The sequence below is a fragment of the Cygnus atratus genome, chromosome 4, assembly GCF_013377495.2.
Source record: "Cygnus atratus isolate AKBS03 ecotype Queensland, Australia chromosome 4, CAtr_DNAZoo_HiC_assembly, whole genome shotgun sequence".
Lineage (NCBI taxonomy): Eukaryota > Metazoa > Chordata > Aves > Anseriformes > Anatidae > Cygnus > Cygnus atratus.
Window position 1 is genome coordinate 77,269,524 of NC_066365.1, and position 19,266 is coordinate 77,288,789.

General features: G+C 69.5%; 1 protein-coding gene across 9 annotated transcripts; it reads right to left on the reverse strand.

The window, feature by feature from the left end:
* Positions 1-495: 495 nt before the first annotated feature.
* On the reverse strand, positions 496-16,319 carry ADISSP (adipose secreted signaling protein). Of its 9 annotated transcripts, XM_050710506.1 has the most exons (9): positions 16,170-16,319; positions 15,904-16,015; positions 15,336-15,492; positions 14,571-14,628; positions 14,035-14,155; positions 13,712-13,826; positions 10,244-10,345; positions 7,703-7,845; positions 5,091-5,229 (listed from the first exon to the last, which is right to left on the reverse strand). In XM_050710506.1, the coding sequence occupies exons 1-8, from the start codon at positions 16,285-16,287 to the stop codon at positions 7,741-7,743; spliced, it is 888 nt and encodes a 295-aa protein (XP_050566463.1). In that variant the 5' UTR covers positions 16,288-16,319; the 3' UTR covers positions 5,091-5,229; positions 7,703-7,740. The 9 variants fall into 9 exon arrangements, with proteins under 9 accessions (XP_035427666.1, XP_035427667.1, XP_050566463.1 ...); XM_035571769.2 differs by lacking the exons at positions 5,091-5,229; positions 7,703-7,845; positions 10,244-10,345 and adding an exon at positions 12,425-12,632; XM_035571768.2 differs by lacking the exons at positions 5,091-5,229; positions 7,703-7,845; positions 10,244-10,345 and adding an exon at positions 12,766-13,244.
* Between the last annotated feature and the right edge of the window lie 2,947 nt (positions 16,320-19,266).

A 19,266-nucleotide genomic window follows, 5' to 3' on the forward strand; every position in this document is an offset into this window, starting at 1 on the left:
CAGGCTGCCCCCCCCCCACGGCTGGAGCCCACAGAGAACACAAGCACGCATGCTTCCCATGCCCCCAAATTTCTGGGTTTCACATACTGCTCAGCACTGCGGGTGCGTGCTGAGCCCTGGGGACACAGAGCGTGCGGGAAGGAGCCCTGCACCCAGCCCGGGGCTGCCTGGAAATGCCTGCCCCCCCCGCCCCACACCACCATCCCCTGGCTGCTCACACACCAACAAATACATCCTCACCCCCCGGGGAGTCTGAAAGCTGCAGGGAAGGGCCGGGGTGCCCCCCCCCCTTCGTGGGTTTTAATCGCATTTGGTAGAGAAAATTGCCTGTGAGGGGGCAGGGGGGGGAAGGGAGCTGCTGGCAGCAGCCAGCCCCGAAGCCCTGGGGGGTTTAACACAGACAAGCTGAGCTCTGGCATGTTTTCAACTGACATTTATTATTTACCTCTATAGATTTTTTTTTTGTACTTAAAAACCCACACATACACAGTCATGTATATATATATATATCTATATATTTATATATATAGGCACATAAAGCCTCCTGTTGCTTTCAGAACTGAATCACTTCTCCCAGTCCTTGCACCACGGGCCAACAAAGGAAAGAAAAAAGCAAAACGGGAGGAGATCGCGGGAGGGGATCAAGGCAGCGCTCGACATGACGACAGGGACAGGCAAAGGGGCACAGGCACCAGAGCCCTGGGGACCCAGCCTCCATCATAGGGCCAGATCCTGCCCCAGCCCCCAGGAGGCAAAATTTAACCCGGGGAGGGGCCCAGCTCAGGGTCTGCCACCCCAAGGCCCCAAATGTCCCCTCCTGGGGAGGATGGGGTGGGAGAAAAGCAAGGGGGAAAGCAGCAGCAGCAGGCGGGCAGCAAGGGAGCCCCTTCCCCGCCCCAGCCCCGTGCGAGGCGCAGAGCTCTGGCAGGAGGTGCTGGGGCACTTCAGGAGCCTCTGGGGGTTTTGGGGGGACGCCCCCACCCCGAGCTGGGGGGAGCAGAGGCACACGGCGGGTGTCGAAGCAGCGGCCCTGGCTCAGCGGGCAGAGGGGAGCAGCAGCAGCCACCAGCTCCGTGGCAGCAGGAGGGCTGGGGCCCTGCCGACGCTGGGGAAGGGGGGTGGGTTGCTTTTTCTGTTTTAAATGTGAGCTCTGCCCCCGGGAAGAAGGCAGGCTGGGGGCTAGTCGAAGCCGTGCCAGTCGCTCTGCTCCGAGTCGTACTCCAGCTCCGCTCCGATGCAGCGCACCCCGTCCAGGAGCATCGGCGTGCCGTGGTGCCGGTCTGCGAGACAGGAGGGGACAGTGGCAACGGGGACACAGAACCTGGCCTTGCACCTTCTGTGACACCAGGGCTGGCTCCAGCGCTGCCTGCACTGCCTCTTCCCTTCTCAGAGCCCTTTCGGGAAGTGCTCAGGCTCACACGCAATTGTCCTCCCACAGGGGACACTGTCACCTGCGGGGCTGGGAAGCGCAGGGACACTGCACCCTGTCCCCGGGTCACTGCTGCAGTCACAGCCCCAGGGGTGCTGAGCAGGAGAAGGAGCTCAGCCCCATGGCGCTGCAATGCACCGGGCACTGGTTAGGAGTTATGGAATTGGGACACCGAGTGGGGGCACCAGGCTGGCCACAGCTGGGACAGCGGGTCCAGCACGAGCCCTGCAGCCCCATGGAGCCGGTGCCCCCAAGCAAGCACCCACCGGCACCACGGTGGGGAAGAAACCGGGGGCGTGCGGGGGAGCGGGGAGATGCTGGGGCTTGAAGCGGCCACTGCCATCATCCCACCCAGCCGCCGTGCCAGGGAGGCCCCGCAGCCTCCCCCTGCGACGTCCCCCAGCCCCAGGATTTTCGGGTGGAAAGTGTCCTGCTTTAGGACCGGTGCTCAGAAGCCTCCACCAGGGGGACGGCGGCGGCTGGAACCGGGGCAGGGTCTGCAGGGCCTCAGCTCCCAGCCCGAGGCAGGGCAGAAGCAGGGGCTGCAGCCAGCTCTGGGTCGTGCTGGGGAGGAATCACAGCTCCAAAACCCAGGGAGGTTTTGAAGCGTGAGGCCCACGGGAGCTGCATATCCACCACCAGGCTGTGAACCCCCGGGGCAGGCAGGACAGACGTCCTGGGCCCAGACTGACGTCCCCGGCCCCACAGCAGCCCTTACCCATCACGCGGGCTTGGACCACGACCTTGAGGCAGGCGCCGTCCCCGGTCTCGCTGGCGAGGAGCATCTCCTCCTTCAGGACACCCTCCTTGTGCGCCGTGTACTCGCACTTGACGCTGTAGCCTGGAGACAGGGGGGGACGCTGTGAGCCCAGGTCCGGGCCAGGATTTTTGGGGGGAAGACAGGAGCTGGTGCTGTGCCAATACCCCTGCTCCGGGAGCCCTCCAGCCCCAAGGCATCGCCAGGGGCAGAGCTGATGCAGCACGGCCAGGGCAGGAGCACGAAGCAGGCAGCACGGTGCCGGCACACACGGAGCCCCGCTCAGCGGCACTGCTGGGATGCACCGGGGTGCCTGGGCACCGCAGCACCCGGCCCCAAACCCAGCAGCACCCTGAACACCAGCACGCTGTGCAACCACCCCCAAAAGCACCGAAATCAACCGCTCTGCCCGCACCCTGCCCTGTGCACAGCCACGGGTGGGCACCCATGCCGTGCCCCAGGCCACCGTCTCCCATCAGCCAGGCACCCCAAACCCTTCCTGACATGAGAGCCCGTGCCAAAACATTGCAACTGCCCCCTTCGCAGGGCAGGGGGAACAAGGACATGGCCCCAAAGCGAGCCAGGCAAAGGCTGGCCCCAGCCCTGCGTCCCCTCCCGGGCTGCAGACACAGCTGTCAGAGCCAGAGGCGGCAGCTGCTTTCCATCCAGAGGAAAAAAAGCTCTCTATAAAAGTAAGGAGTAGGCAGAAAAATAAACACCTGCGGCGTCTCAGCAGAAGAAAGGCATTAGTGCAGCCCCGGGGGCACGAGCCTGCCGCAAGCACCCGGCACAGCACCGGGCCACCGGCTCTGCGCGCCCCGAGGGGAGGCCCCCGACAGAGCTGGCGTTGGGGGGACGCAGTGACGGTGCTGGGGAAGAAATAAAAACGTGCTGAGCACCAGGGGCCCAGCACCAGGGCTGGGAAACACCCGCTGTGCCTGGGTGGGTGGAGGAAAGCAAGGCAGCAGTGGGAGCAGCGTGGTGGGTGCCTGTCCCTGAGGCCGCCCCCCTCTCCTCCACGTCCCCAGCCCAGCGCAGGGCTCAGGACCTCAGCACCGTGCTCAGGAGGAGGGGAGCAGGGGCAGAATCAGCTCGGGGGGCTCCAGGAGCTCCAACCACCTCCAGCAAAGGCACAGGAGCGTTTTGGTGATCAGAGAAGGGCCCTGGGGCCACCCAGCAGCGTGCGGCTCCCCTGCTCCGCTCCGTCGGGCAGCTCCACCTCAAAACAAGGTCAAGGGTTTTATCTGCAGGCCGGAGGGCGAAGCGGTGGCAAAAATCTTTCTTCTCACTGCCAGGAGCCCCATTATCACCTGGCTGCACTCCCCGGGGCCGATTCATCTCTGTCTCGATGCCAGAGGGCCAGCAGATCAAAGCCTCGCTGGTGCCACCCATGGCTGCTGTCGTGGCCAGCCCCGGGCCGTGCCCCACCAGGCGCCAGGCTGGGCTCCCCCGGCTCGGTGGCACGGGCTCCTGCAGGCTGCCGCCACCACCAGGGACTGGATCCATCCCAAGGTGATGCCCAGCCCTGCCCGCAGCCAGGACGCAGCTCACACCCCGAACTGCCCGGCCTGTGCACCGAGCCGTGCTGCGGACATGCTCAGCGCAGCACCGAAGCCCGTCCCAGCTGCTGCGAGTGCTCCTGCTCCCTTCTCCAGGGCCATGAACCGATCCCAGTGGCTCCCGGAGCAGTCCCCGTCCCTGTCCCCCAGGCTGCAGGCTCACCTCCCACCTCCCGCCTTCGAGACCGACCCAAACCGCGGGCGAGGGACAGGAGGGCTGTAACGTGCGATGGCAGGGGATAAATAGCGGAGGGACATGGGCTCGAAGCAGGGGGAGCAACAGCCACAGGGCCAGAGGGGCCGTGCTTGGGCTGTCACAGGGACGGACACAGCCAGCGGGACCGGGGGAAGCTGCACGGGAGGAAGCAGGGGTAGAGGGGGGGGGTGAAGCAGCCAGCGGGGCCCCCCCGGACCCGCAGCCACGAGGCGGGGGCTGCCACGTGCCCGGCTCCGGAAGGGCTGGGAGGAGGCTGAGCTGCTGCAGCTGCAGCAAAACAAATCCCAGGCAGCGCCGCCGCACCGAGAATCACGTTGTGGTGCTCACTCGTCAGGATATTGCTCCCCCTTCCCTCTCTGACATGGAAATTAGCTACGAGCGTGGAGGCAGGCGGAGAGGCAGGGCTGTGCCGCTTCTCCGCGCGGACCCTCGGCACGGAGAAAGAGCAGACAGAACAAGGGCTAAAAATAAAAGCACGTCTGGACTCCGTTCAGCAGGTTCCTGGATTAAAATGCCACAAAAGCCGCTCTTGAAGCACGCGGGTCAGGGTCAGACGTCTCCCGGGAGGCGCATGGAAACACGGATTCCTTCTCCATGCTGTAAAGCTCTCCAGCACGGCGAGGGACAGGCGCTGGGACACGGCCCCACGCTCCCAGCCGGGACTGCTGCCCCTGCCCAGGAGCCCCCCAGGCGTTTCCAGCTCTGCGTCGCGATGCCCGGGTGAAGCTGAGGTCTCACGCCCTCTGCTCGGCACCCTGCATCCTGGCTGCTCCTGCCCAGCAGCCTCAAGCCCCAAACACGCCGCCCTGTCCCCGCCACACCATGCCACCCCCATCCCAGTGGAGCGGCGGGGACACCCCCCTGCAACAAGCCACCCCCAAGCAGCAAGGGTGCCAAGCCGGTGCCACCCACATGGGCGCACACCGTGCTGGGGGACCCTGGGGACAGCAGCAGGACCCGCTCTCCGCCGCCCATCTCTCGCCTGTCCCCGTTAAGCCCTCGGCAGGTCAATCGGTTCTGGCTCCCGGTGATGATGACCCCTCGGGGACAGAAGCCACCCGCAGGACCCCGAGGGGAGGCGGGTGGCACGCGGGGGTCTGACACGCTGTAGGGACGCGGGGACCTCACCTTCAGGCACCGAGGTGACGCTGAGGACCCTGAGGTTGAGGTTGGGGAGGGGCACGGCGCAGACGTCCTTCCCCAGGCGCTGCGACGGGGGCAGCAGGAAGGTGATCTCGTACTTGTGCAGGATCTTCAGGAAGCCCACCTGCGAGGGGAGAGGAGCGCTCGGGTCACGCCGGGTGGGATGAAGGCACGGCGAGGGGCCCCCACCGCCACCGCCCCATCCCACACCCCCCTCTGTGGGGCAGGGACCCGCCAGCACCCGGCGCTCGCCCCCAGGCACCACGGGGGTGGAGCGGGGTTGGCAGCAGCCACGGGAGGGGGGGGGGGGGGCTGTTTTCCCAAACAATCAGGAAAATGTAATAAACGCATTTATTTTAGCTGCACAAAGCAAGCGGCAGAAATAACCAGTTCTGGGAAACGCACTGTTAAGAACAACCCTGGGGTGCTTTGGGAGCAGCAGACCAATTTTCCCAGTTCAAGCTGAGCAGCGTTCAGCTCCCGCTGCAGGTCTCCAGAAGCCAGGACGCTTCCAGGAGCACGCCTTCACACGCCGTTTATCCTTTTCCACGATGAAAACCAGAGCCCTCTCCCAGCCAGCAGGTCTGTTTCCACCCAGCAATACACGTTTCGGGAAGGGAACCCCCCCCACGGTCCCCCCAGCACCGACCAGAGCCCCCCCGAGCCAACGGGACCCCAAGGAGAGGGGGGACACCAGTCCTCCGAGCGCCCCAGCTGCTGGCACGGGCAGGGGGAGGCGAGGAGCTGAAGCGGAGCTAATCGCTGCCGGGGGGTGCGGGGGGAGCTGCCCACACCTTCCGCGTGAATCAGAGGAGGGCGCGCGGCACGTGGCGGCAGCGCTGCCGGCACCCACAGCCGCCCAGCACCGCGCCTCTCCGGGTGCTGGGGCAGCCCCGGCCGTGGCACAGCGCCCGCGGCAAAGAAGTGGGAGCTGCTGCAGCGAGGGGTGTGCAGGGAGACAGAGCCCCCGCCACGCCCAGCCCGCGGATGGCTCGGGAGGGGTTTTGGGGACAGCAGTGGCTCTTTGTCACCCGGGGTGACGCAGCAGCCACGCAGCATGCGGTCGCCAACCGTGTGGGCGACGTGACCGCATCAAGCCGTGCCACCTCGTCGCTCTTCCCGTTCAGCGGGGCGATCCTCCGCTCAGACATCGCCCTCCGGCCCTGCAACCCGCCCCGGGCGCCGGGATATGACCCCCGCCACGGGCACGTCCAGCCAGGACAGGCACATGTGCAACCCCGTCACGGTGCCCAGAGCCTCAGCCACCGCTCTGCATGGAAATATATCATCTTTTACATAATGTATAACACACACGCATATATATAAATATATAAAGTGCAAGCCATCTGCCTCGCACGGCGGCACTCCTGCCCGTGAGCAGCTCGGAGACATCACTGCAACACAGCAACCAACCCAAACAGCCACAAACGCTTCGGGGATTTTCAGGACAGGGACAGACACGGGGTGAGCAGCCCCAGCGAGCCCATCTCACCCCCGGCAGGGAGATGCAGCTCTCCTCTGCCTCCGAAGGCATGGGGCGGGCTGCACGGGAAGCACCACAGCGCCCCGGGGCTGGGAGAGCCCCAAACCCACCCTAAATCCACCCAAGGAGCAGCACCGGCCGCTGCCGCTCTGCCTCGGGACCCGCGTCCCATCTGCAGGGCACGTGCGGTGCCGGGGGCGCTTGCGGCACGCCGCGCTCCGCCAGCAGAAAAACACCAACAGCCACCCACGGGGCGGCAATCGCTAAGCAATTCGCAGCAATTTTTAGGGCAATAACCCATCATCCGCCCTAGACAAATAAGTGACTCAGAGCTCAAAAGGGAATTTAAATTGCTCTGCTTCATGCAACGCCAGGACACCTGCCGAGCCCTTCGCCGGCGTTATTTCTCGGGGAAGGGAGCCCCCAAGGGGGAGGCTGGGGATGGAGGCCCCGCGGTTCGGCCTCTCCCCCTCCGCCTGCAAACCAGCGAGGAAAATTGTGGAGGTTTTTCTGCAGGACTGGAGCCTCCTCTTGCAAACACCCACAGGGCTGGTGGCCAGCACAAAAAGCCCCAGTGCTCATCCCACAACAACCACGAGCACCCCCTCGAGGCGCTGCCCCAGCCCCACGGAGCTGCCCGGGTGCTTGAAGATGGACCCGGCCCCCTGCCCCATGGCAGCTCAGCACAGCCCAGGGGGATGGGGGCAGGCTGTGGGTGCTCGGGTCTGCGAAGTCCCAGGGAAGCTCTGGGAAACGCACGGTGTCCCTGGTGGGCAAACCCCAACCGGCCCCGCGTGGCAGCGGGTGCGGCGGCGCTGCCCGCAGGGAAGCGAACGCTCTCCTCCACACATGCCTGCCCCTGCGGTCCCTGAGGGGTCGGATCCGTCCCAAGAGCCCCAGGCAAACACAGCCTGGACCAGGCAGCAGCAACGGGGCGGAAATCAGGGGTTATCTCTGCGAATCCGGAGCAGAGCACCCCCTTTATAGCCACGCCCCGAGGAGCCTCACTGCCACCCGTGGAGAGGGGTCCCCAGTCCACAGGGCACCTGCGGGACCCCCCGGGCGCGTCTCCGCAGATAGCAGCCGCCCCAGCACGTGCCCCCCGCGCCCCCACCTTGACGAGGAAGTGTCCGTCCTTCTCCTGCGTCACCATCACCGCCGAGTCGCGGAGCTTCTCCTCGAAGTGGACGTGGCCGGGGGCCCCCTCCGCGGGCTGGCTGGGGGCGAAGCGCACGCCGCCCGCCTTCGCCTTGCTGCCTGCACGGGACGAGAGGACAGAGCCTGCGTGTCACCTGCTGCCCCCGGGGACAAGAAGCCAAGGGGCAGGATGGGTTCCGCTCCCCTCCCTGGCCCCTGCCGCCTCCAGCCGCCCACCAGGACCAGCGCCGTGCGCCCTGAGGCTTGTGCCTTCGCAGAGTGTGGGCTGCGGGCTGCCAGGAAGAGACAACTCCTCCTCCTCCTCCTCCCGCACCAGTGACCCAGGAAGCCGCCCGGCCAGGCTGCCCGCACAGGGCGAGGAACCCATGGGAAGCACTGCCGGCATGATTTCACCGGCAGCCACTTCTTCTCCCCGCCGTCATTTGGGTGCTGGAGCTCTACAGTAAAAACCCAGCTGCAGAGAGCGCAAACGGACAGCAAAAAGTACACCCGCCTCCCCGGCCTGCCGCAACCAGCAGAGCCCAGAACCGGCTGGGATGAGACAAGGGGCGAAATCCCGCTGCAGACAGCACGGGCTGGGGTGGCCCTCAGAGCACGGGCTCTGCGGCCGGACGCTGATCTGGGAGCAGGGCCGGGCACAAGCCAGGGTCCTGGTGACTTCAGCACAGGACGGCACAGAGATGCGGGGCAGGAGGGCACGTGGGGACGGCGGGTCCCCAGCCAGGCTGCTGCAGCTCCATCGCCGAGGCGCGGGGGGGGCAGAACCCCAAAAAGCTGGGAGCTGCGGCAGCAACGCCCCACGATGGTGCTGCACCACGCAGGGCGAAGCCCCCTCCCCAGAGCCGCCGAGCGCGTCCATCTGGCAGCAGGCACGGAGCAGATTGCTGCCTTCTTAAAGAAAAGGCTCTTTGTGCCTCGGCAGACTCTAATTTACTGAAATGCAAGAGATTTAATAACTCGGCATTGTTCAGCAGGAACAGCTTGGCAAGAAACGCTCCTCGGCGTGGAGGAGGCAGCGGGCCCGGGGGGCGCGCGGAGCGCTGCGGGTGCGGGGCCGTGCACGGGGCTGTCCCCGCCTGAACTCAGACGTCCCCCAGGGATGCACAGCTTCGGGTGGACCGAGCACACCAGGCAGGACGGAGCCCACGGAACGGCCCCGTGGGATGAACGCGGGGAGCTGTGGCTGAGGTCCCAGCTCGCTGCTGGCCGCGGAGCCCCAGCAGTCCCTGGGCACCTCTGCGGGGGCACCAGGACCCAGCACCGCATCCTGCCCACGGGGGGCTGGCAGGGACGGTGCCACCCGCCCTGAGCGCTGGCACCGGGCCTCCCCCCGGTGACCCAGAAAGCACCGGGCAGAGCCCAAATACCCGACGGCAGCCCCAGCACCACGGGGCCAGGGCCGTGCCCACGCGTCAGGCAGCCCAGAAATGAAATTAGGGGTGCAATCCAATTGTGCATCCTGCACACACCCAGGCAGCGACGCCGACCGCGTCTCCTGCTCCGGCAGCTGCGTGAGTCAGCCTTGGGCAGGGTAGAAAATCACCCAGGGCTATTTCTCGTGGGGTAGGGGACTGCACCGAGTCCCACCACAGCAGCAGGAGGGTCGCCGGACCCCTCCCTGGGGGTCAGCGTGCCGGCAGCCAGCCCTGGTGCTGTGCTCCCCCTGCTCCCTGAGCCTCTGCGCAGCGGGGAGGGTCTGCCCTGGGGAGACCACCACGCCTGTGTCAGGGACGGTCACGAGCCCGGCAGTAAATGCCACCTTTTGTCACAGGGTCCCGAGGCGAGGGTCCCCATTGTCCCCCCAGCAGGCAGGGCTGGGAGCGCCGGGGCTGTCCCGGCACCGACGGAAACAAGGCAGCGGGCGGTCTGCCCTTCGGCACCGCTGCCACGGGACCGCCACCGGCGCCAGGAGAGCCACAGGTGATGACAGCACGCGGAGCAGGGGACCCTGGCGCTGTGCCCCTCGGTCAGCTGTGACAGCAGCCCGGACAAGGCTTCACCGCGGGAGGGAGGGTCCCCAGGGTGCCGAGCGACCGGGGACGGAGCCGTCCCACGACCTCGCTCGCTGCAGGAAGGGGACGCGGGGATCGGGGGCATGGAGCCGCGGCCACGCAGAGATGAGAGCACGGCTCAGCGGAGCACAAAGAGCTCCTGGGGCTTTGTCTGGGCGGCGCAGGGCAGGGAGCGCCGCAGCCTTTCCGGGTCACCTCCCCGCACCGAGCACACGGCCGGGTCCCAGCCCCGCGGGGCACCGGGAGCACCCCGAGGAGCGGCACCCACGGGACGCGCCCACAGCCAAAGAACAGCAGCAATCCGTTCCCCACCCGTCCCCTGCTGCAGGGGCAGGGCAGGCAGCTCCGCGCAGCCCCCGCCACAGCACGGGGACCCCCCACGGACACGGGCGGGGACCCCCGCAGCGAGCGGCACCGAACCAGACCCCACCGGGGCGCGGGCACGCACCCGGGGGAGGGAGCGGGGGGGGCCGCCGGGGACTCACCCTTGTTGGCCGCAGCCATGTGTCCCCGCCGCCGTCCGTCGTCCTTGCGCCGAGCTTCAGAGGCGGCAGCGCGAGGCCATGCTCCGAGGGGCGCCGCCGGAGCTGGGGGGGGAGAAGGGGCCGGTGAGGAGCGGGCAGGGCCGCCGAGCACCGGGGACGCGGCTGCCGGGGAGGAGCCTGGGCACGGGCACCGGCAGCCCCTCGGCGGCAGCGGCGGGCACACGCCGGGCACGCACGGGGCAGGTGCTGCCGCAGCGAGAGGGGGCGGGCCCCGGGGTACGGCCCCGGTCCTGCCGCCCCCGGTGCACGAGGAGCCGGCCCCGGCCCCACGGAGCTCCCCAGGGCCCCGCAGCCGTCCCGAGGCTCTCAGGCTCCGTCCCACGGCCTCGGGGTCACCGCGGCTGGGACGGGGCCAGGAGCGGCCCCGGGGGGCGGGGAAACGGGGCCCGGGAGGGGAGCACCGGGGCCGTGCCCTGACCCCGGTACCGGCCCCGGTGCCCCGGGATGAAAAGGGGGGGGGGAGGGACGCGACAATGGGCACAGCCGCGGGGCTGGCGGTGAGCAGCGGGAGCTCGAGGGGAGGGCGTCGGAACGGAGCGCGGAAACCGGGCGGAAACACGGCGGAAACGGCAAAAACGGAAAACGTTCAAATATAAAAAATTAAAATTTAAAAAAAAATCATTAAAAACCACGCACACGCAGGAAACCCCGCACACCGCGGGAACCGAGGCCCGAACCCCCCGCACGTTGCCGTTGCCGCTCCCGTCCCACCCCCCCCGCCCCGTCCCCGCTCACCGCCGCGTCCCGGGCGCTGCCCGCTGCCCGCTGCCCGCTTCCACTACCGGGACACGCCCCCCGCCCTCCTATTGGTCACCCTGCTGCTCGGACACACCCCCGCCGCTCCCATTGGTCCGCCCGCTCCGCGGTCACGCCCCCCCGCCACTCCCATTGGCTCCGGTTCCTACGCGGCCCGCCGGCGAGGTCGTCTCCAAGGGGCGGGCCCGTCGCGGGGAGGGGGGGGCGTGGCGATGGTAGAGGGCAGCCAATGGGGAGGATGGTGGGCGGGGCTTCGCTGGCGGGCGGCCCCGCCCTGCGCGACGCGGTTGCCATGGGGACGCCTCCCCCCGGTGCCCCCTCCCCTCCCCGAGCCCCGCGGCCCCGGACCGGGACGGACCGGGACGGGCGGGGCACGGTGGGGAGGGGCCGGGGAGGCTCAGGGGGGCCGCGCCCGGCTCCCAGAGCGGGGCCGGGAGGTGGCACCGGGGAGGGCACCGGAGAGCCCCGGGGGTGGTCCCGGGGAGCCCAGCGGAGCCCGCGGGAGCACGGCCCCGGCACCGCGGCTCCGTCCCCGGGGGCTGCTCCGGAACCGGCCGAGTCCCCGCGTCCAGCGGTGCGTGACAGCCGGCACGGCGCGGCCCCGGGGGACACCGGGTGTGCACCGCGAGCCCGGGGCCGAGGCCGCTGGGATGGGGGGGTTGGGGGGTCACCGAAACGGCTCCGCGAAGGGATTAACCGGGAGCCCCCCAGGGATTAACCGGGAGCCCGCCCCCCAGGGATTAACCGGCAGCCCCCCCCCCCGGGATTAAACGGGAGCCGCCCCCCAGGGATTAACCGGCAGCCCCCCCCCCCGGGATTAACCGGGAGCCCGCCCCCCAGGGATTAACCGGCAGCCCCCCCCCCGGGATTAAACGGGAGCCGCCCCCCCCAGGGATTAACCGGCAGCCCCCCCCCGGGATTAACCCCGGGATTAACCGGGAGCCCGCCCCCCAGGGATTAACCGGCAGCCCCCCCCCCCGGGATTAAACGGGAGCCGCCCCCCAGGGATTAACCGGCAGCCCCCCCCCCCGGGATTAACCGGGAGCCCGCCCCCCCAGGGATTAACCGGCAGCCCCCCCCCCGGGATTAAATGGGAGCCGCCCCCCAGGGATTAACCGGCAGCCCCCCCAGGGATTAACCAGCAGCCCCCCCCCGGGATTAACCGGCAGCCCCCCCCCCGGGATTAACCGGGAGCCCCCCCCCGGGATTTAACCGGCAGCCCCCCCCAGGGATTAACCGGCAGCCCCCCCGCCGCCCCCCGCACTCCTCGGAGGAGCAAACACCGGATTTTTCGTCGCCGAGGCAGGGACGGGGAGGCACAGTCAGGGGTGGGAAACGGGGCTGTAATTCTGCTCCTGCCTCCGTCCTGAGAACCGGGAGGCCCCGGGAGGCCCCGCGAGGCCCCGGGTTGCCAGCCCCACGGGACGGGCGGCGGGGCCAGGCCGCGGGGCCGCCGGGGCTCTGCTCAGCGGTGCTGGCGCTGCGCCTGCTGCAGGCGCCGGCTGAGGTCGTCGATCCGCGTGTCCTTGAGGCGCAGCAGCTGCTCCAGCCTCCGCACCTTCATCTGCAGGAGCTGAGCGGGACCTGCCCTCAGCTCGGCCCGCGCCGCCCCCGGCTCTGCCCCCGGCTCTGCCCCGGCCTCGGTCAGCCCTGGGGGCCACCGGCAGCGGGGACGCGGGCTGGACGTGCAGGTGACGTGGCTGCGAGAGGGGCAGGAGGCACTGAGCAGCCCCAGGCACCCTTAGCCGTGGGGAAACCGAGGCAGGCCAGCACCGGCGGCAGATCTGGGGCCGCAGCTCCCGCTCCCACGTCAAGCAACGACCCCCCCGGAACAGGGCCCCGGAGCCCCGGGCCCCACGGGGCAGCAGCGACAACGCTTCCCAGCTTAAGGCAGCACGGAGCACTCCTTCCCCTCTGTCAAAACGGCCCGTTTTGACGTTTTCCGGCAGAAAAGCCTGGGTTTTAGGCAATTCGGACCGAGGCGTCGCCCTCCCGCGGTGCCGACCAAACCTCTGACAAAAGCCGCTGCTGCCGGGGGCCGGATTCCGACGCCCCGAGCCCGCCCTGCGCCCCAGGACAGTCCGGAGGCCAGCGGGGCAGCGCTGCTGAGGCCTGCCCTGCGCCACCTCGGCCACCGCTGGCTGAAAAGCGACCGGGAAGGACAAGGATCGAGGGCCGGGAGCACCTGGGGAGCGGGGACGTGTGACTGCTGGGTGCGGCAGAGAGCCGGGCACGGCCAGGAGGGGAGGGCTGAGCAGGAAAGGCTCCCGCAGCGGGAGAGCTGCGGGCAGAGGGTTTGGGGGGGGGGCGGCAGAGGCAAGCTGCGGGGATCGAGCCACGTCTCCGGGCGGTGCTGGGCTCTGGGCGACCTCCTAACCTCACTGCCCGCCCTCGTGTGACAGCACGGCACCACGGCCCGGAGCCCAGCCCTGCCCCGGCGCTGCCAGAGCAGCACCCCAGGGAGGCGTGGGACATCCGGGCAGCAGCGGGGCCACCTCCAGGCCGGGACGCGCCCGAGGGTGCCACCAGAGAGGGGTGGCCCGGGAGCCTGACAGCACGGAGCAAACGCCCGTTTGGGAGCACGACGCCGCTGCAGGGCTGGCTCGGGGGGCACGGGGAGCCCGGCCCGGTCCCGGTCCCGCTCCCGCTCACCTGGACGGTCTCCTGGGCCAGGAGCAGCGCCTGCTCCTTCTCTGCCAGCTGCAGGTGGATGGCAGCAGTGTCCCCTGCGGGATGCTGGGCGTAGCCGAGGCGGCTCCTGTTCCCCCTGGGACAGGGAAGGGAACGCCAGGACAGCGACTGAGCCCCCCTGCAGCACCCACAGCCCGCGGGGCTGAGCCCCCGGCCGTGCCCAGCGCGTCCTGGGCTCCCCCTCCAGGGCCCGCACCCCGCGGGGACCTGCAGAGCCCATCCCGCTGGGAGCCCCCAGGGAGGGCACGGCACCCGCACAGCACCCGCACAGCACCCGCCCTTACCCGGCAGCCCCGGGGGACTCCTGGGCACAGCCCTGTCCCGTGCTCTTCGCCCCGGAGTAGCCTGTCAAACGCGGCGATAGGGACACAACAAAACAGAACGGAACGGTTGGGTCGGATGGACCTACAGAGACCATCGAGTCCGACTGCCCGACCGCTCCCGGGCTACGCAGAAGTTAAAGCGCGTCCCTGAGGGCATCCTCCAAACGCCTCCTGAGCGCTGACAGGCACCGGGCACCCCGCTCGGAAACCAGTGCCAGCGCTTGGCCACCCTCACAGCAAAGACTTTTTTCCTAAAGTGCTGCCCGACCCTCCCCTGGCGCAGCGTTGTGCCGTCTGCACGTGTCCTGTCACCAGCTACCCCCCCTCTACGAGCACAATTAGCGTCAATTAGCCCCAGGAGCACCTCCCTCAATTAGCACGTGCCCTGCCCAACCAGCTCTGCCCCCCACCAGCCCAGGACGACCCCCCCAGCAGGAGGCAGGGACCAGAGGGCAGACGGTTTGGGTTAGGAGCGGGGGCCCCGAGGTGCCACGCACCAGCCCTACCCGTCTCCAAGTAGCCGATCTCCTCCTGCGCTGTCCTCACACCCAGCTCCTGCACGGAAAACCCCCATCACCCGTGGCTCCTCGCCCCGGGGGTGAGCCTGCAAGCAGCCCCCCTGCCGGGAGGCGGCCCCGGCCCACCCCGCTGTCAGGAAAAGGGGGCCGGGGCACCCCAGCCCATCCGGCCGCTCCCGTGGCAGAGGTCAGCTCAGAGCAGGGGGTTCCCAGCGCAGCGTGGTGCTGGAGTTACCGCCCGAAGGCAGGGCCGGGATCAATCCGCCCGAATTCCCGCGCAGCCACAGCCCTTCCCACTGCGGATTCCTGCCCTGACCTGAGCGCTGGCAGACGCAGCCCAGCCGGCCCCAGGCCCGCGGGCTCCTTATCCTCCCTCACACCGTGGGGACCGGGACCCTCGTGGGCTGAGGGCTTGGCTGCGGCAGGAGAGGAGGCGGCTGCTGCCGCCAGCCCCATCCTGGAGCCGCGTGCTCAGCTCTCGGCACGGCTGCCAAGCCCGACCCAGCCCAGGCACGCTTCCGCTCCTCCCCAGGGCTGTCACAGCGAGGTGACAAGCAGTGCCAAAGGAGGATGACGGAGCGAGCGTCCCCTCACCTCCCCGGCTCACAGCAGCTCCTCCAGGGCTGCCCAGGCCAATTCCTGCCTGCGGGGCCGCGGCGCTTCCCGGGGCAGCACGTCTGTGGCTGCCGCGACGGGCCGGCCCTGCCGCCTGCCTCACGCCTGCCCCGGCTCTGCCCCGCTGACCTGCTCTGGGCCAGGCACCGCCTTGCTCTGCTTCTGCTTCTCCTCGATCTTCTGCCGCAGCAGGAGCAGCACCTGCTCCACCGTGCCCGGCCGGCACTGCACGACCTGGCGGATCACCTCATCCGGGAGGGAGAAGTTCAGCTTACTCAAAACCTTCCTGAAAACAAAAAAGGAGACAAACCGGCAGGCGGGAGGGCAGGGAGGCAGGGCACCGAGCGCCCACGGCCCCGCTGCGAGGGGCGGCGCTCCCCCAGCCCGGCGGGGAGCAGGGAGGCAGGGTGCCCAGCACCCACGGCCCTGCTCCGAGGGGCAGCGCTCCCCCAGCCCGGCGGGGAGCAGGGAGGCAGGGTGCCCAGCACCCACGGCCCCGCTGCGAGGGGCGGCGCTCCCCCAGCCCGGCGGGGAGCAGGGAGGCAGGGCACCGAGCGCCCACGGCCCCGCTGCGAGGGGCGGCGCTCCCCCAGCCCGGCGGGGAGCAGGGAGGCAGGGTGCCCAGCACCCACGGCCCCGCTGCGAGGGGCGGCGCTCCCCCAGCCCGGCGGGGAGCAGAGCACCGCCGCCCCGCTACCTGTTGAGGTGGCCCCAGTTGGCCAGCTTCTGCGGCGTGGAGCTGGCGGGCACGTAGCTGTGCAGCTGCACCATGGCGGGGAAGAAGAACTTCACCAGCTCGGCTGCCAGCACTGGGGGAGGAGGAGGAGGAGGAGGAGAGGCGCTGGGACACGGGCGGGACGCGGGGCCTGGCCCCACACCGGGCCCGGACCTGGCCCCACAGCCGCGGCCTAGCCCCCCCCAGGGCCCCCGCCCGGCTCCCTGGAGGCCCGGGGCCCCTCGCACCGCCGTCGCTGAAGTCGCGGGCGATGTTCCTGCGGGGCCGGGACAGCGGCACGGCGTCCACCCAGCGGTACAGCGCCCGCAGGCCGCCATTGCCCGCCGCCGGGCCTAGGGCCGCCATGGCGCCCGCCGCGTCGCCATGGCAACGGGGGGCCGCGCGGGGCATGCTGGGAGCGCGCCGCTGGGTTGCCTGGCAACGGGGGGGGCAGAACGGGGGGGCAGAAGGGGGGGCAGAAGGGGGGGGGCCGGGGGGCCTGAGGGATGGGGGGGGGGGTCTCTGAGCAAAGGGGGAAAGGGGGGTAGGATGAGATGGGGGGGGCTGAGCAATGGGGGGGGCAGCAGGAGGGTCTTGGGGGTCCCTGAGGGATGGGGGGGCAGCAGGGGGTCCTGAGGGATGGGGCCTGGGGGTCTCTGGGCAATGGAGGGAAGGGGGGGTAAAATAAAGGGGTGGGGAGGCCCTGGGGAATTGGGGGGGGGCAGCAAGGGGTCCTGAGGGATGGGGGTCTCTGAGCAATGGGGGGAAAGAGGGGGGTAGGATGAGGTGGGGGGGGGCAGCAGGGGGGTCCTGAGGGTCTCTGAGCAATGTGGGGAGCTGGGGGTGCAGGACTGAGGAATGGGGGGCCTGAGCAATGGGGGAAAGGGGATCAGGAGAAGGGGTAGGGGGGCTCTGAGCAATGGGGGGGCAACAGGGGGGTCTTGAGGGATGGGGCCCGGGGGGTCTCTGAGCAATGTGGGGACCTGGGGGTGCAGGACCTGGGGGAGGGGGGAGGCCTGGGGGGCCTGGCCCCATGGCGGGGGGTCCCCAAGCCCCATGGGACACCAGGAGAGCCCTGACCCCACGGCGGGGGAGGCCCGGCACAGAGGGGGCCCCCCAGGCCACGGGGACTGGGGGTGGGTCGCCGTGGGGCTGCAGCACGGGGGGCCAGCCCGCCCCCCACCCGGCCTCGTTAATTAGAGTGATCATTAGGGCAGCCCTCGCTGTGCAGCCATTAAAGCGAGCCGCCCCCCCGGCCCCCCCCAGCCCCAACCGTGGAGGTGGGGGCTTGGGGGGACCCCCACGTCCTAACCCGGGGGGGCTGCAGATGGGGTCTGGCTGGGTCCTGCTGCGGGCGGGGGGCTCAGCACCCACCCCGAGGGGCCCAGCACCCACTGCGCCCCTCGCTCCCATTTGCTCCCCAGAACCCCCCATTTTGGGGGGATGAGGACGCGGGGGGGGGGCTTAGCAGGAGACCCCCCCCCCGAGGCCAGCGGCGTGGTGTTGGGGCTGGCAGCAAGCGCTGGGCTCCCCCCGGCCCCCAGCCCAGCCTCCCGCTGCTGGGGCTGGAAGCAATTACAGCCCTGGGCGGGGGGGGAGAGGGGGGCAACAACCCGCAGCCCCCAGAGAGGGGCCGGGAGCCCCCTGCCCCTGTACGTACCCCCCCAAAACCCCCCCCAATGCCACGAGCTGCGGGGGGGGGGGGGGGGGCACAGGACCCCCCCCCCCCGTCCTCCTGCTTCTCCAGGGGTGCAGGATCCGGCCCCCGCAGTGGTGCCAGCAGGGCCGTGTGCCCCCCCATGCCGGGTGGGGGGGGGCTGCCCCCGCTTGCCCCCCACCCTCCGTCCGGCAGGGCTGCGGTCGGGGTCTCGGCACACCCGCACCCCTTTTATTTTCCCCTCTGAAAGGAGAGAAGGGGGCCGGGGACAATGGATGAAAGGCCGCCCACCCAGGCCGGGGCTGCCTGCGCTGTGCCCCCAGCCCCTGCTTTACATGAGAAAGGCTGGCCGGGGGGGCGAGGGGGGGGCGGGGGGGACACCCCCAAACTGGACAGATGGACGGACGGACAGATGGACCGGGTCGGAGCCCACCCCGCCCCCCCACCAAGCGGGGCCGAGGTTGGGGTCTCGCGCCGCGTGGTGGCACGTGGCGGGGCCGAGCCGGGACCCCCGGAGAATTGGGGGGGGGGGCTATGTCCGAGCAGTGGGACCGCCCCCCCCCCGGGTCCCACCACCCATCGCCCACGTGCACCCGTCCACGTCTGCCCTCGCACACCCAGCCGTGCCCCCCGACCCCGCACAGCCCCAGCACGTGCCCTGCCGTGCCCCCCCCATAATGCACCCCCCTTGTGCTCCCCCAGCCAAGTGCCCCCCCCAAAGTACACCCCTTCCCCACATGCAGCCCCCCAGCCATGCACCCCCTTTGTGCCCCCCCAGCCATAAGCCCCTCCACGCCCCCCCCACTGCACACCCCATGTACAGCCCCCCCCATGCACCTCCCTTGTGCCCCCCCAGTCAAGTGCCCCTCCACACCCCCCCACTGCAAACCCCTTCCCCATATGCAGCCCCCCCCAGCCATGCACCCCCCTTGTGCCCCCCCAGCCAAGTGCCCCTCCACGCCCCCCCCTTCGCACCCCCATGTGCAGCCCCCCCGCCATACATTCTGCCTGCTGCACATCCTTCTTGTGCACCCCCCCGACCCTAAACTGCCCCCCCAGGCACCTCCCAAGCCCTGCACCCCCCCGGCCAAGCCCCCCCCCAAGCCCTGTACCCCCCCCCAGCCAGAAACCCCCTCATACCCCCCCACCCCAAGCCCCCCCGGCCATACACCCCACCCGCAGGCCACACACCCCCATGTGCCCCCAGCCATGCGGCCCCCCCCCCCAGCCACAACCCCCCCCCATGCCCCCCCCCGGCCCTACAGACCCCCCGCCAGCCACGCAGCACCCCCCCAACCCCCCCCCGCCCTACAGACCCCGCACCCCAAACAGCCCCATCCAGCCCCGGCCGTGCCCCCCCCCCGCCCCGCACTTCCCGGCCCCGTGCCCCCCCCCGTGCCCCCCCCGCGCGGGGCCGGGCTTGCGGCGGGGCCGGGCTCGGGGCGGCGCCGCGCTCCCGCCGCTCGGTGTTATTTTTCGAATAGAAATAGGGGCGGCGGCACCGCGGCCTGCGGGGGCCCCGGCTCCGGCCCGACACCGCCACCGCCGCCCCCCCCCCCCATTTTATTTTTTATTTTTATTATTTTTATATTTTTTAATTTTCTTTTTCTTCTTTTTTTTAAATTTTTTAATTTTTATTTTTTAGTTTTAGTTTTAATTTTTATCTTTTTTAAATTTTTATCTTTTAT